The 13,752-nt window shown below is 39.8% G+C and overlaps 1 protein-coding gene across 1 annotated transcript in view; it reads right to left on the reverse strand.

Moving 5' to 3' along the window:
* Positions 1 to 1,784: 1,784 nt before the first annotated feature.
* The window catches only part of COCH (cochlin), a 36,977-nt gene continuing 25,009 nt past the window's right edge, over positions 1,785 to 13,752 (reverse strand). Inside the window, exons 7-12 of the mRNA XM_030559348.1 lie at positions 12,118 to 12,162; positions 11,885 to 12,032; positions 9,010 to 9,113; positions 7,595 to 7,821; positions 6,223 to 6,739; positions 1,785 to 3,860 (exon numbers count right to left, since the gene is read on the reverse strand). Coding sequence (XP_030415208.1) covers positions 3,685 to 3,860; positions 6,223 to 6,739; positions 7,595 to 7,821; positions 9,010 to 9,113; positions 11,885 to 12,032; positions 12,118 to 12,162 — 1,217 coding nt within the window. The 3' untranslated portion in view covers positions 1,785 to 3,684. The remainder of the gene's footprint in view (positions 3,861 to 6,222; positions 6,740 to 7,594; positions 7,822 to 9,009; positions 9,114 to 11,884; positions 12,033 to 12,117; positions 12,163 to 13,752) is intronic.

Here is a 13,752-nt window from a genome sequence, read left to right on the forward strand (position 1 = left end):
CTAGCTCAGGATTGCCAACCAGCAGGCAATCCTGAGTCGATATAACTTCAACTCCTGGAACTAGATGCTCAAGTTCAAGAAGCTTGTGCCACCTGAGTCCAGGGAGGATTTTGGGGCTATAGTAGAGGAGGGCACGGCAGTGGCACGGACCTCTTTACAGGCCTTACCTGATGCTGTGGACTCGGCGGCATGTACCTTGTCCTCAGGAATTGCCATAATGTACACCTCTGGGTTACAAACCTTGGGCCTACTGTTTGAGGTTCAACAGACAATGCAGAACCTGCCCTTTGATAGGGTGGGCTTGTTTGGGGAACAGAGAGACTCTAGGCTGCATAGCCTAAAGGACTCGAGGGCAACCATGAAGTCCCAGGGAATATAAACCCCGGCAACCCAAAGGAAGCACTTCAAGCCCCAGCAGTCGCAACAGCGCTCCTACCCTCCTTGGCCGAAGCAGGACGTTTACAGGCGGAGGGGAAGGAACTGCAGAAGGAAGCCTTTCAACCCCCCGTCGGGACAAGGCCAGGACCCGACCAAACCTTCGTTGGGTTCCAAGTGGGCCTTTTGAAGGGACGCCCGAGAATGGCATACCACACTTAATCCCAGTTTCTCCCCCACACTTTTTGAATCATTTGTTCCACTTCTACAGTGCATGGTCCCAAATAACCTTGGACCGCTGGGTCCTCTGCACAGTTGAAGCAGGATAGTCTCTCCAGTTCTGCTCCTACCTGCTCTCCCACCCTCCTTCTCTGTCCCTCTTCTGGGACCCTCTCACGAGAAACTCCTCATACAGGAGGTTGCAGGCACTCCTTGCCATGGGAGTGGTGGAGGAGGTTCCACAGGAGCTAAGGGACAAGACTCCAATTACCTCAAACAAACATATATCACATTTACAAATACAGCAATGAAATTTGACTATGACAGACATAAAACCACTGTTCAGACTGACAGACAATTGATCTGCTTGAGAATTACCAATAACAGCTCAAGAAAAGAGAGTTAATACCTTTACAGCAGATGCAGTCATATATTGTAGAAACAATTAAAGGTACCAGATAAATCTGAGATTTATTTGAAATACCTTTTGAATTCCGGAGACACTAGTTTATACAGGAGAAATTCAAGGGGTGAAAGCTTAATTACACAAGGACCAGATGGGGGTAAGGGAGTATTTGTACTGATACAAGCAGGCTCAGACCCAAAGTTGCCAAGTCCAACCAGCCCTTGCTGAAGCTAAAACCATCAAAACCTAGAGTGAGTTATGCTGGCAGTTGTGTCCTGAGAAACAAAACAAGATACAGACAGGACAGAATAAATTATAATACTAATTAAGTGACGTTTGAAAAGCATTGTAAATGCTTTAATCAATTACATATGTTACTTCAATTCTTCTGACACTTAACTTAGAAGTAGCCAAAACAAAGAGAGAAAAAGAAAGCAAGCCAGCCAGCTGGTTATAAAGATCAGTACCATGTATGGAAGTGTCTGCATTGTTAGCTAGTATTATAATTTCATTGTTTTAAAGATCCAAACTTGATGTGTTTGTGTTCAAAGGCTGTATCTGTGAAAAGCTCTGTGGTTGTCCCTTCAACAACAATAAACAGAAAAAAAAATTGTGCACTTGTGAATTCACTAACTGGTGAGTGTGTTTGTATTCAGTTGTATTTAGCATGGAACATTGTTATTTTGGTATTAGCAGACTCAACAGTCATGAACAGATGTATAACTAGTATCCTTTTATTCGGGCGGGGGGGTTAATTCAATTCAATAATTAAAAACAATACTGATACTTGCATTCTTTGATTGCTTTATTGATGTATTCAGAATGTATTACAGGGGTTCAACATAGAATGGCTTTTGCATTACTGAATATTAAAATAGCTAGCTGCAATCTCAGTCTAAAAGTTTATTTGCAGTATGTGTATTTTCATATCAAAAGAGAAAGCTAAAATGTTTATAGTCTGCACAGTGTTGATATTTTACTTTGAATACCTGGATGATTCATACAGGGAATACCTGAATACTGTATATCTATAAACATATACAAAATTAAGAATAACAATTAATAGAAAAATACAAGGCATCCTTGCCATTCATGTTTAATGTAATATATAGCCAGTCATAAGTTATTAAAAACATACACTACAAAAAAGCCTGATAAATATGACCCCTTCTGTAACATTGGTAACTGCTCAGCATTTTACAACCAACAGCACAAAATGAGAAAAATGAAAAACCCCAGACTGATAGCTGAACAGGAAAATGCTGTGGTTTGGTAACAAATGCTTACTACCTATGAAACAGGTTATCAAAAAGTATTTGGGTCAAAATGTCCACTTCAGATGCCTGATAAATGCCTTACAATGAATTATTATGTAATGTTAACCACATACATATATGGGTGCAAATATGAACAAAATCAAATGGAAGAGAGATTTTTCAAAAGCTATTTTTCATATTTTAAAAACAATATGAGGGTTTAAATCTGTTTTAAGTGGCTTCATAAAGAAATGTTCCAAAAGTAATCAACTGCTGGCTATGGTATCATCTATCTATTTTCTTTTCTTTTCTTTTTATCTCCCCTCCACCTGGTTGAGTAACTCACTATAGACAAGTTCAGGTTGGTGATCTGAGCTCATTTTGGATGTCAGTCTGTATGCTCTCAATTCCAACTGAAGGTTCTAATCTAGTCTCTATGGCCTTGCCTGGAACTTTGTCTAGTCATTTACACTTGTAAAATGTCAATGTAAAACACTACTGAATAAGTATGGTAGCATTTTACTCCCACATGTAAATGACAACCCAGTGTGCAAGGCAGTGGAGAAAATCAGACCCACTGAATTTACTGGGAATTTTGCCATTGACTTTAATAGGAGGAGGAAGACAGTTAAGCTCAAGGCCCAGATGGTCAAAGCTATTTAGGCATCTATCTCCCACTGAAATTGATGGGAATTAGGAGTCTAAATATCTTTTGAGAATCTAGGCCTAATCTAGGAACTGGTGAAAGTGACCAGGTATTCTTTTGAAACCATCTACCAGCCAAATTAGTGTCATTTGCTGTAGAAGGCTCTCATCCAATAGAACAAGACTCTTTTTTGCTTTAATCTGACACACATCCTCTTACAAACCATCCGTTGTAATAGTAGCTGAAATAGCTGTTGCACAAATGGAACAGTGAAAACACTTCTGTGAAAACTACGTGGTCCCAATCTTGTCTTTTCATCACAATAGTGAGAGCGCCTTCCGGAATCAATCAAGAACTTAAACTGTATATTTTGAATACAAGGTGTTTAGATATCTAAAAGTATATTAATTTTCATTTGTAAGGTTACATTCAACAAAAGACAGCCCACAAATGGCAGAGCTAAGTTACCTTGTAGTTTCTCTATGTACATACAGCTGATATCTGGTACCTTAAGTGTAATGTATGCTTAACTTTCAATATAACTTGAGGGATGTTAATACACATTTAAAATAGCTTTTGGCAAAATCCTGCAGTCCCTAATCAAGCAAAACTTGCAATGATGTCACTGGAAGCTTTTATTTGAGTTGAGAAAGCAGAGTGCGATTCCTTGTATCTTATCCCAAGACTTTGACTGTGTATTAAAAGACTGGGATATTTGCACCGTAGAGAGACCTTCCCAGCTTTCTTGATTTAGTTTCAACAAAGTGACCACAGCCTTTCCCTTACTGTTTAGAGTTCAAGAAATCTCTACAAATGCCTCTAACAACATCAGGAACAATCTGCTCCAATCCTGTGAACTCTCTTGTGAAGAAATTATGCGATTCTCTTGGTTCAGAGGCCATGTCTTTCAGATCATCCAGTGGTGCCCAGGCAACACCAATAGAGAAGACTGTAATACCTATAGTGTTATAATAAAAAAAACCACATGTAAGCCCAAGAAGTTTGTAAATACAAGGAAAATAGCTTTCCAGATTTACATTTGCTGGATTAATTTGGACCAAAAAAAAAAAAGGTGTTTTAATATATGCAGCTGGCCAAAGACAATGGGACTCTTACCACTAGACTTCTGCAGGAGCAACATTGGGTCTTAAATACTTGGAACCAGAGGAGGTTTTCTGCTTTCACTTAAACAAGTTTACATTAAGAAGCATGGGGCAACTTATAAAGCTAGCATTTTAGATATTTTATAATATTGCCTATGGCCGTAGTAGTGATGTCTTTAAACTTTGATAGGACAGATGGAATGGAAGTCTGATCTATTGCATACTAGACACCAATTTAATAACTGAAAGATTTTCTGAACAATAGGACTGAATCATTATTGTGCTCGGTCAGTTCTCTCAAAAGACAGTAGTTCAGGGAGGCTCTTTAGACAAACCACCTTCCCCCCAGTAGATGATGATGGTAGAATTCAAGTTTAATACCATACAGGCTATGCCTTAAGCTTGAGCTGATTTTTTTCCTTTCAGATTTTGAATTTGTAATTGTCATAAACAGATAGTTAAGAGTTAATGCCTCTTTTACTTGTAAAGGGTTAAAAAGTTTACCTAGCCTAGCTGACACCTGACCAGAGGAACCAATGGGGGAACAAGATGTTTCAAAAGGAAGGAGGGAAGTTTCCTTTGTTTAGAGTCAGTTTCAGTTTTGGCCGGAGTGGAAAAGATCAAGGAATCAGCCTCTTATCACAGGAGTGAGTATTAAGGAAGGAAATATATAGGTTTATGTTTATTTACTTTTTGTAACTTGTCTAGGGGGATAATCAAATTGGGTATTCTTGTGTGTATTAAGGTTTTAGCCCAGGGGAACATACTGTGTTTTGAATCTGTTGTCTGTGAGATCAGCTTGTATGCTCTCTCCCAGAGGTTTTTTTCTTTTACCTTTTTTTTCTTTAATTAAAAACCTTTTTAAGAATCTGATTGATTTCTCCTTGTTTTTAGATCCAAGGGGCTTGGATCTGGACTCACCAGGGATTGGTGGGGGAAAAAAAGAGGGGGGAGAATGAGTAATTCTTCCTTGTTATAAGATCCATAGGATTTGGATCAGTGTTCACCAGGGAATTGGTGGAGGAGTCTCTCAAGGCTACCAAGGGAGGGGAAGGTTTTGAGGGAGAAGATAGTTTTCCAAATGACTCAAATATCTGGATGGTGGCAGCATACTGATCTAAGCTGGTAATTAAGCTTAGGGCTTCTCATGCAGGTCCCCACATCTGTACCCTAAAGTTCAGAGTAGGGGTGGAACCTATGACAGTAATAACCTGCTTTTACTTACATATGTAAATTTACAACATTTATACTGTACATAATGAGATAGCTAAGGAGCAATGACTAGAAAAAGACTAACACATTGCATCTGTAGTTTTGGTGAGTAGAGTGCAAGAAATTTTCCAGTCTGAAAACAGGATATTTGGTTCATATACTATAATGTCAACTGATTCAGATAATTTTCTTTAAAAGTGCCATATACAATTCTTTAAAATGAGTGGGGTTGTTTGGTGTTTAGAGCAGAGGACAGGGAATGGGGAAATCTAGTTTCTGTTTCTAGCTCTGTGACCTGTAGGAAAGCATTTAACCTCAGCTAGCATCTTTGTAAAATGGAGTTAATATGTTATGCTGGAAAGTGCTAGTAATGGCTGCCATTAGGGAGCTCTTGGATCCAAAGACAGCCAGTGGGTGTGCCATGCATTCTTTCAGGTTCTACAGAAGGAGCAATCAAGCTCCTTCATATATTGAAAACAGCTGCAGACAGTGGAGATGATGGCCCAAAGTAATAGGTTGTGCGGTGGCCAGAGCTAATGCAGATAGCTTAACAGGAGTTTATATGGTTACAAGCACAGTGGTAGGATATTGGTCATAGGCTGTGGGTGCTGGAAGCAGAAAGCCCAGAAAGGAGGTGAGTGTATGACCCGGAGAGGAAGTGGAGGGACAGAGTTTCTTAGGCACAGAACTTGCTGGAGTGGCAGAGTTGCGGATTTCTGAGTAAGGAAGTTGCCTGCTGCTGTTTGTTGCTACTATGATCAGGGAAACAAGCCTTTGTGTGCCTATTTTATAAACAAACAAGATTGCACAAGAATGTACCCAACTCAAATCACTGATTTCTCACCCTAGCAACCAACCTTGTAAGGTCCTGAATTGTTTGGGCCAAAGGGGCAAACTTCTTTGTCTACAAACTTCAAGTCCTCCTGCCCCTGCTACCAGTGAAAGACACTATAGGAGTGTGAAATATTGACCTCCAGTTTCTTTTGTTGTCTCTCAATCATTTACCTGCTTTGTGTGCCGCAGCAGCAGGACCTCTAACATCATCGTAAGACTGACCATCAGTCAAAACAACAAGGAAGTTTTTGTTGGGTCCATCTCTCACAGGTCCAAACACGTTTCTGGTTGTGAAAGAAATGGCATCACCAGTAGCGGTACCACCACTCATGTAACGAACGCCCCGCACAGCAGAGAGAACCTTCTCCTTTGTGGTATAGTCGGTGAAGCTGAACTCTATGCGCTGATCATAGGTGAACTGCACAACTGCAATTTTGGAACCAATATCGGAGATCTCGAAGGCTTTGGCAACATTACTGATGAAGTCAAGCACAAGGCGGAAGTTGCTGTCTCCAACACTGCTAGAGCCATCTATCAGAAAAGCTATATTGACAGAGTTGTAACAAGTTTTGCTACACAGCATCTGCTCATGAGAACACAGTTTTTGGACAAGAGGCTTTACGTATTTGGTAGTACCAAACCAGGTGGGTATATAGTAAGAGAAGAAGCCATTGTTTTGACAGACAGCCTGTTTAAAAACAAAACATGCATACAAAGATTTCTGTTGAATGTACTATTAAAGATGTATATAAATCATTTAATTCAATAGTTTGATAGGAATCTAGGATCTGATTTCCCCCAACCCGCTTCCCCCCTGGAATGCTGACCACTCCAATTGAAGTTAATGGGAGCTGTAGATGCTGATCCTCTCTAAGAATTAGCAGTACTCCTAAAAAGATGAAGGATAAAAGCTGGAAGTTCTAATTATACATTTTAAATGTTGAACAAAAGAGACAATGGGAATACAAATGTATAAAGAAAGGAGGGTTCTAGATTTTGCTTCAAAGTATAATTACCTAATTTTCTGTGATGGCTTCTAATTTTGCAAGTACAATTTTGTATGTACAGTTAATTGTAGATACAAACATATGTAGTCAGATGTCTCTATGAAATCACATATCAGGTAAGTATCTAGTTACTATTATTTATGTTAGCGAGCAAGGATGGGCATAAAATTGTGGGAGGCAAAACGGTGCCCACTAAAATGAGTAGAAAACCTGGCTCTAAATAACTTCATTTTTAAATGGCCTTTTCAACATATAATTTAATGGTTTAAAACCAAGAGGGCTATACAAAAATTACAGCAGAAACCTTTAGAATTTAATAGTGATATTATTCCTACAGAGTGCTTAAACCATCTTTTAGAATTTTATATCTGGGATATAATTCACTTATTCTACAAGATGGTTAACAAACTCTTTTTAAAACTCTATTACGTATGTATGACTTTTTCATCTGCAGTTCAGGCTGGAGGAAACAGTCATTTGAAATGTGTAATATCCATGAGTGAAGAGTAAATTACATTGAGGACATTCTCTCATACCTTGTCAACAAAACCAACATCTTGAACCATTCCCTGTTCCTCAGTTGTGGGTCTTGCTACAGACACAATGAATACATTAATGCCAAATTCTCTGGCTACTATTCCAGCTTCTTCTATATCATCTGAGGGCCAGCCATCAATGAAAACTATGATGATCTTAGGAATCCCTCTGCGTACTCCATTTTCCAGAGAGAAGAATCTCTGAGCTGTGTGTTTCAAGGCTTTTCCTAGTTTTGAACAGGAAAAGGAGAATCTGAGGAAGCTGTTTCACAACTGGGAAATTGGGTTTCTGTACCAGTCGAGTAGTACTGGATGTAACCCTTTCTATAGCCGGTAAGGCCTGTTCATACTGAGGGGAACACCAGAGATGGGGAATGCCACCTTTCTACAGAGAAATTTTAAAAGATCTGGTGGAAAGATTTAATAGGTCTTTCGGATACATAATTTTAGTTAATCAGACAGAACTTTCCTGGTTATACTGCCAGGATTATAAATTAAAGGATTTTAAAAACATTTTGAAGTATGAGTAACACACAAACATGACCTTCAAAACAATAAACCAACCTAGAAACATCCCTATTCTAGCTCCAGCATAATTTCCATTACACTGCATTTTCAGAGCATTTTCAAAAGGACCTTGGAAGACTGAGAGACATTCCTCTCAATTGGTACAGTGTAAATCTGGAGTTACTCCACTGACATATATGATATTACTGTGGATTTATCCCAGTGTAAAGCAAAATTTTCTCCTGGGAACTTCAGATAACACAGAAGTTTGAGTGGCCTGTAAGTCACAAATCAATAGAAAGTACAGTAATTTCCAACTGACCAAAAGTGGAGCTTTACACGTAAGTCTAGGCAGCCCCATGGAAATAAATACTCCAAGGAAGCTCACTTGAAGTGGACTGGTGAAAATGAGGCAGTGGTGGAAGTAGAGTTTAACTCTTACTGGTATGGTTCTGACCCCCCTCACCACCTCCCCCATAAAAAAGTTCCATATCTAGAGCCCTGCGCATATATACATTTATACCCACAGATGTGGATATCTGCGGATAGAAATCGATATCTGCTGAACCACAGGGCTATCCCAGGAACTACAGTGGTGAAAGGAGCAGAACGTGTGGCTGCCACTCCCGAGAGCCCACACTGGCAGCTCCTCCAGCATGGCCCCCAGCCCTGTACTCTGGCAGGGCTGTACAGACCCCAGCCAGGAGATGCAGCTGCATAGAAGGGCTGGAGGCAGTACAATCAGGCCAGAGGAGCTGCCAGTGAGGGGCACTGGCTCCTGGGAGTAAGCGGCTCCATGTTCTGCTCCTTTCGCCACTGCGGTTCCCAGGATACAAAACAAAGTGACAACGGTAACATTCTTTGCTACAATTAGTTCTTATCCTGTCTCTGATCAGATTTGTACTCACCCGTATTGGAGTTGCCGCCTCTGAAGCCAATTTCCTTTATGGCAAACAAAACATCTTTTGCTGCAGTAAAGTTTTTCAGATAAAATTCAGTTTTTGGATGCTCACTATGTGAAAAATAAAGCAACCGGTTAAAAAGCAGACATACATGACCAATCTTAAAATAGAAATGAAATGCCTTTTACCCTGCTTAAGGGCCGAATCCAGCGTTCTGAGTTTTGTCAGGAATAGTTGATGATGATATTAATTCTTAAAACAGAGTAGGGACTCTTACTATTTGCAGTGTCTGTGATTTTTTTCAAACAGAGCGGAAAGAATCAAATTCAGAACAGAGGTCTTGGCAGGTAAGGAGAGAATGATTTTCATTAATTGTAAAATGTATTCATTTGCTGTTTTTGTATACTGTTATGGGGACAAATTTTGCTCTCAATTATACCTCTGTAAATAGAACTACTTTTGAGTCACACTGGAGTAAGTCAGAAATGAATCTGGTCAATTTTTCTATTGTTGAATTTGGATCTTAAACATTTGCTAAATATATTTAGTTTTTTAAAATTTCTTTTAAATGAAAATAGTTTGAGTAATGTAATTCGTATGGATTTTAGATGTGCTAGCTAATTACTCTTTATTTAAAAAAAGGAAAATTTTAGCTGCAATGAATTTCTCTCTCCGACTCCTAATTTAGGGCAAACAAAACACTAAATTAAAAACTAGTTGTCATGTGAACTGTAAGAAGTACATTTGGCCTCACATGCAGTTGAAAAGGACAACTGTTATGAAGTCAAAGTCCTGAGGCAGCATCAGATGGACTCCTCTGCCTATGCAGTCAGATCTGCACAAGTGGATCCCAGTGTAGGACGAGGACTGAACACTGCTTTTGTTTTTTTTTTGTTTTTTTTTTAAGATAGGGTCATTGGAGGGCAATTGCCTTGATCCATTCCAATTAACGGCTTGATTCTTCAGGGTACTCCAACTCCAGCTGACTAGCCTCCAAGACAGCCATATTTGCCCATTAGATAAGTACTCCACTTTTGGGGACTGATTCTCCTCTCATCCTATTTTGCAGTAATGTAACCCCGTTGAGTCCAGGAGAGTTCCTGTTTCAAGTGAGAAGGCTTCAGGCCCTCTGCCTTAATCTCTCTTCAGTATTCCATCCACTCACTACATAAAACTTTATCCAAGCCTTTCAGTTCAAACAGTTGTTTTGGCCATTTATACATTTCCTGACAAATCCCATGGCTTAAGAAGGTTAATTTTTACAAATAAATGAAGCCAAACAATAATCATTCTCCAGGAAGCAAAGTCTTCTTTGCTAATGTGGCCAGCAAGTAATCTTGCAACAATTTTCTTTTCAACTCAACTGGAAAAGCTGACATGGTAGTTGATGATCATCTTGATAAAATTAAATTCAATTCCCCCCCCCCGAAATTTTTGGCTCATTTTGTTCAGTATCTATTTTAATAACATTTAGTATTTTTTTTGCACAACATTCACACAATATCTGTCATTGTTTCTTGTTGACGGTATTGGTACCTATAATTTAATACAGGCTTCTTGATGAAAGATGTGGGAGAGACCTCACTTGTTAATCCACCAGATATTTCCGTTTTTTGAAGAAACTTCCTTTAGACCAGAAGCAATTGCCAAAGTGGTTGGGCTCTGGAAAATAGTCACCTCACAAAACCAGCTGCCCAGGACTTAAATCAAGATAATCCGCAAACAAAATTGTGTGTGTGGGGGGGTGTTTTTAAAGGAAAAAAAAGCATTAGGCTATTGGACTGGCCATTCCTCTGCCTGACAGTTTTATGCTATAAGTCATAATACAACCCAATGTTCCCCCGCCCCCACCACCAATTTTCATTAACACGTTTGGAAGTATCAGTTGCTATAAGCTGATCAAGGATACTCCATTTTTGTGTGGTATTAAAAATTATTCACCATAATATCAAAAATAGCCAAGTTTTAGAACCCCCACTCTGCTGAGATCGTCCTCATCTATTTTTTTATTTTTATTTATTTATTTTTATTTTATTTTGTAAGATGAGACACATGCCTGTGAATGGTGCTGGCAGCCCTGGAGGCCCAAGTCCTCTCCCCACAGATCAAGGACAGGGCAGGCAGCAAGACAACCTTCTCTCATCCTTCCACATCAACTCGCCTCAAAACTAACATAAAGGAATGCTTGCTGGAGATGAAAGGATAATTTGTTTTCTACGCCCAATCACTCATGGTTGTCAATTCGTCCCAGTTGTGTTTTTGTGCACTGGACACCAGTCCAATCTGAACTGGACTGAAACCACGAACACACTTCATATAGATGAAAAACTACCATGAAGTAGTTCAAACTGTCGTTCACTGTGTACCATTATTGGAGTTGGGTATGAACTAGAGACTTACAAAAGAGGGGCTCTGTGTCCCACTACCATTGTCCTAGCCCAAGTAGTACCCAACTGAGGTCTGTGGACCAAGAACCGTCCAGAGAGAACTTGCTGGTAGTATGCATAGACCTGTCTGGTAGCATGGTGCTGGTTCTACTCCTTGTTTTCTGCTGCTAACTCATATTAAAAAAAAGCTTAATACTTCCTTAATATTGCTCCTGTTTTCATGGGGATACCACAGGATCATCAGTGGAGGTGTCTGTAAGACTTGCTGTTTCTTAACAATGTAGTTCACGCTAGAAAAATATTTAGAAACCCCTGTCCTAAACAATCAATAATACATTGATTTTAGTTGGATGTCTCAACTACAACAGTTCTTAAGCAGAATGTTATAACTTATACTACTCAAGTAGTGGTCTGTTGAATAGGATATTTTTATGTTTCAGCCTTCTCATTTTAATAACTCGGTTTCTAGAGTTTTCTTATAATGTTGTAGATACCTGGCTTGCACAACTCCCACATGTGGTCCTTCAGTTCCAATTCTCAGCATCACAGCTATTTTCCCAACAAAGCTCTTCTGCAAATTAAATCTACGCTGCCCAATATTGTAGCTTCCATCAATCAGAAAAGCAATATCCGCTTTACAGTCTGTGAACACCCAAGATAATTAGATTAATTGAAAGTCAAATAAACAAGAATTTGCTTTGCATGAGTTAGCTATGTGGATTCCTACCTTTGTTCCCAACCTTTTTCTCAAGAAGTTTCTTAAGTCGTTTACCTAAAATGTAGGAAACAGCAGAATTATGTAGGGAACAACAGGCTGAATAGCAATAGCATAAACTGAAGCTAGAAGAGGTCAAGACATTAAAGGCTAGGTTCTAACCTTACCATCTGTCCTGTGTAAGAAGTGGCACATATGTGGGCCTTCCTTGGGCATTCAGAAAACTGTGATTCCAGCCCTGCTTTCGCCCTCATTCTTTTATCATGGTGTATCTCAACTCCCCTTTATGCACCTGGCCAGCTACTTGGCTAGGGGTTGAGGTGGGCAGGGGGAGGGAAAGTCAGGGCTACTCCCAGTAGAAAATAGCAAGTGAATAACCCACTCTCCTTACCACAACCAGACTCATAGTGTCTCTTGCACAACTAAATACTGTGACAATCTAGCTCTGAAGGAGTTTAGGAGAAAGGTCTTAACACAGAGTAATATGTAGGACAGATTCTGCCAGAGGAAACAACTGAAACTGTGAAGATATTTTAAAAAAGAATGCTAAGCTCTCAGAAGAAACTTTGTAGGGCATGAATGTTGGACAGGTTGGTGGTTCACAGTGGCATTCCATCCACCAGATGTTAATATGGGGCCAATTGTAGCTTTGCAATTGCTCCATATATGGGACAGTACATACCTGTACTGCCCCAGGAGCAAAATAGGACTCAAACTCAGTCATGTGCTTCCTAGTTTTCCCTGCCTTCAGGAAAGATATACCTTGCATCAGATCTATACCAGGTGGAACACACTTTCTCCAGTATGCTGGTGCAATTACACTAGTTAGTATGTCTGGGGGGCGGGGAAGAGGAGTCAAGACTCTGTCCCATTCACCCATCCCTTCTTGATGACTGGTGCAGGAGGGGCATAGTGCCCCTGCGGCAACTGCTGCTCCTTTTGTATTTCCACCCACAGCACAGGTAGCTGGAGCATTGGAGTAAGGTGTACCTTATACTGTCTTACCCTCCTGTATGGTCCTGAAGGACCAGCTACAATCTGGCCCTATGTTATTAACATGTCACTCACAGTGACAGAGAAAAATATTGTTACTGCTTCATCTCTGCAAAAAACAATTTAAAGCAAACTCCTTTGTTTTTGCCACTCTGTGAATATGAGACTCAAGTTATGACAACATGAAGTAACAATGTTTAGCCACAGCACAACAGAAAATTGATACTGCTGCTTCCATGAAGTTAGAAGTGAAGAGAGAGGAGTTGCTGTAGGAGCCAAGAGGGATTCATGGTTGCTAGAAACTCAGTTTGGTAAAGGGTTTACTTTGTTTTGATCTGAGATTGATTTTTATCAAACCCTTTATGTATGTGTGCTTCTAACAATTATCGTGAGGGGCATGATGGACTGGGGATTAGATGTCTTCAAAGCAAGGACTGATTCTTTAACCAGTGAAAATCCTGACAAGGAATTACACCCTTTAGCTACACACACGAGCACATTCACACATCTTTTTTCTGGCTTTATCCATTACCAATGTATCAACTCCAGCTCCAATATTGTGCCAGAATTTTTCCTTACTTTCCTGACTTTGACCAAAATCATGGCTGCTGCTGTTAATTCTTTAAAGTGCAGTAGCTGAACTACAAACACATG

This window comes from Gopherus evgoodei, chromosome 4 (assembly GCF_007399415.2).
Source record: "Gopherus evgoodei ecotype Sinaloan lineage chromosome 4, rGopEvg1_v1.p, whole genome shotgun sequence".
Classification (NCBI taxonomy): Eukaryota; Metazoa; Chordata; order Testudines; family Testudinidae; genus Gopherus; species Gopherus evgoodei.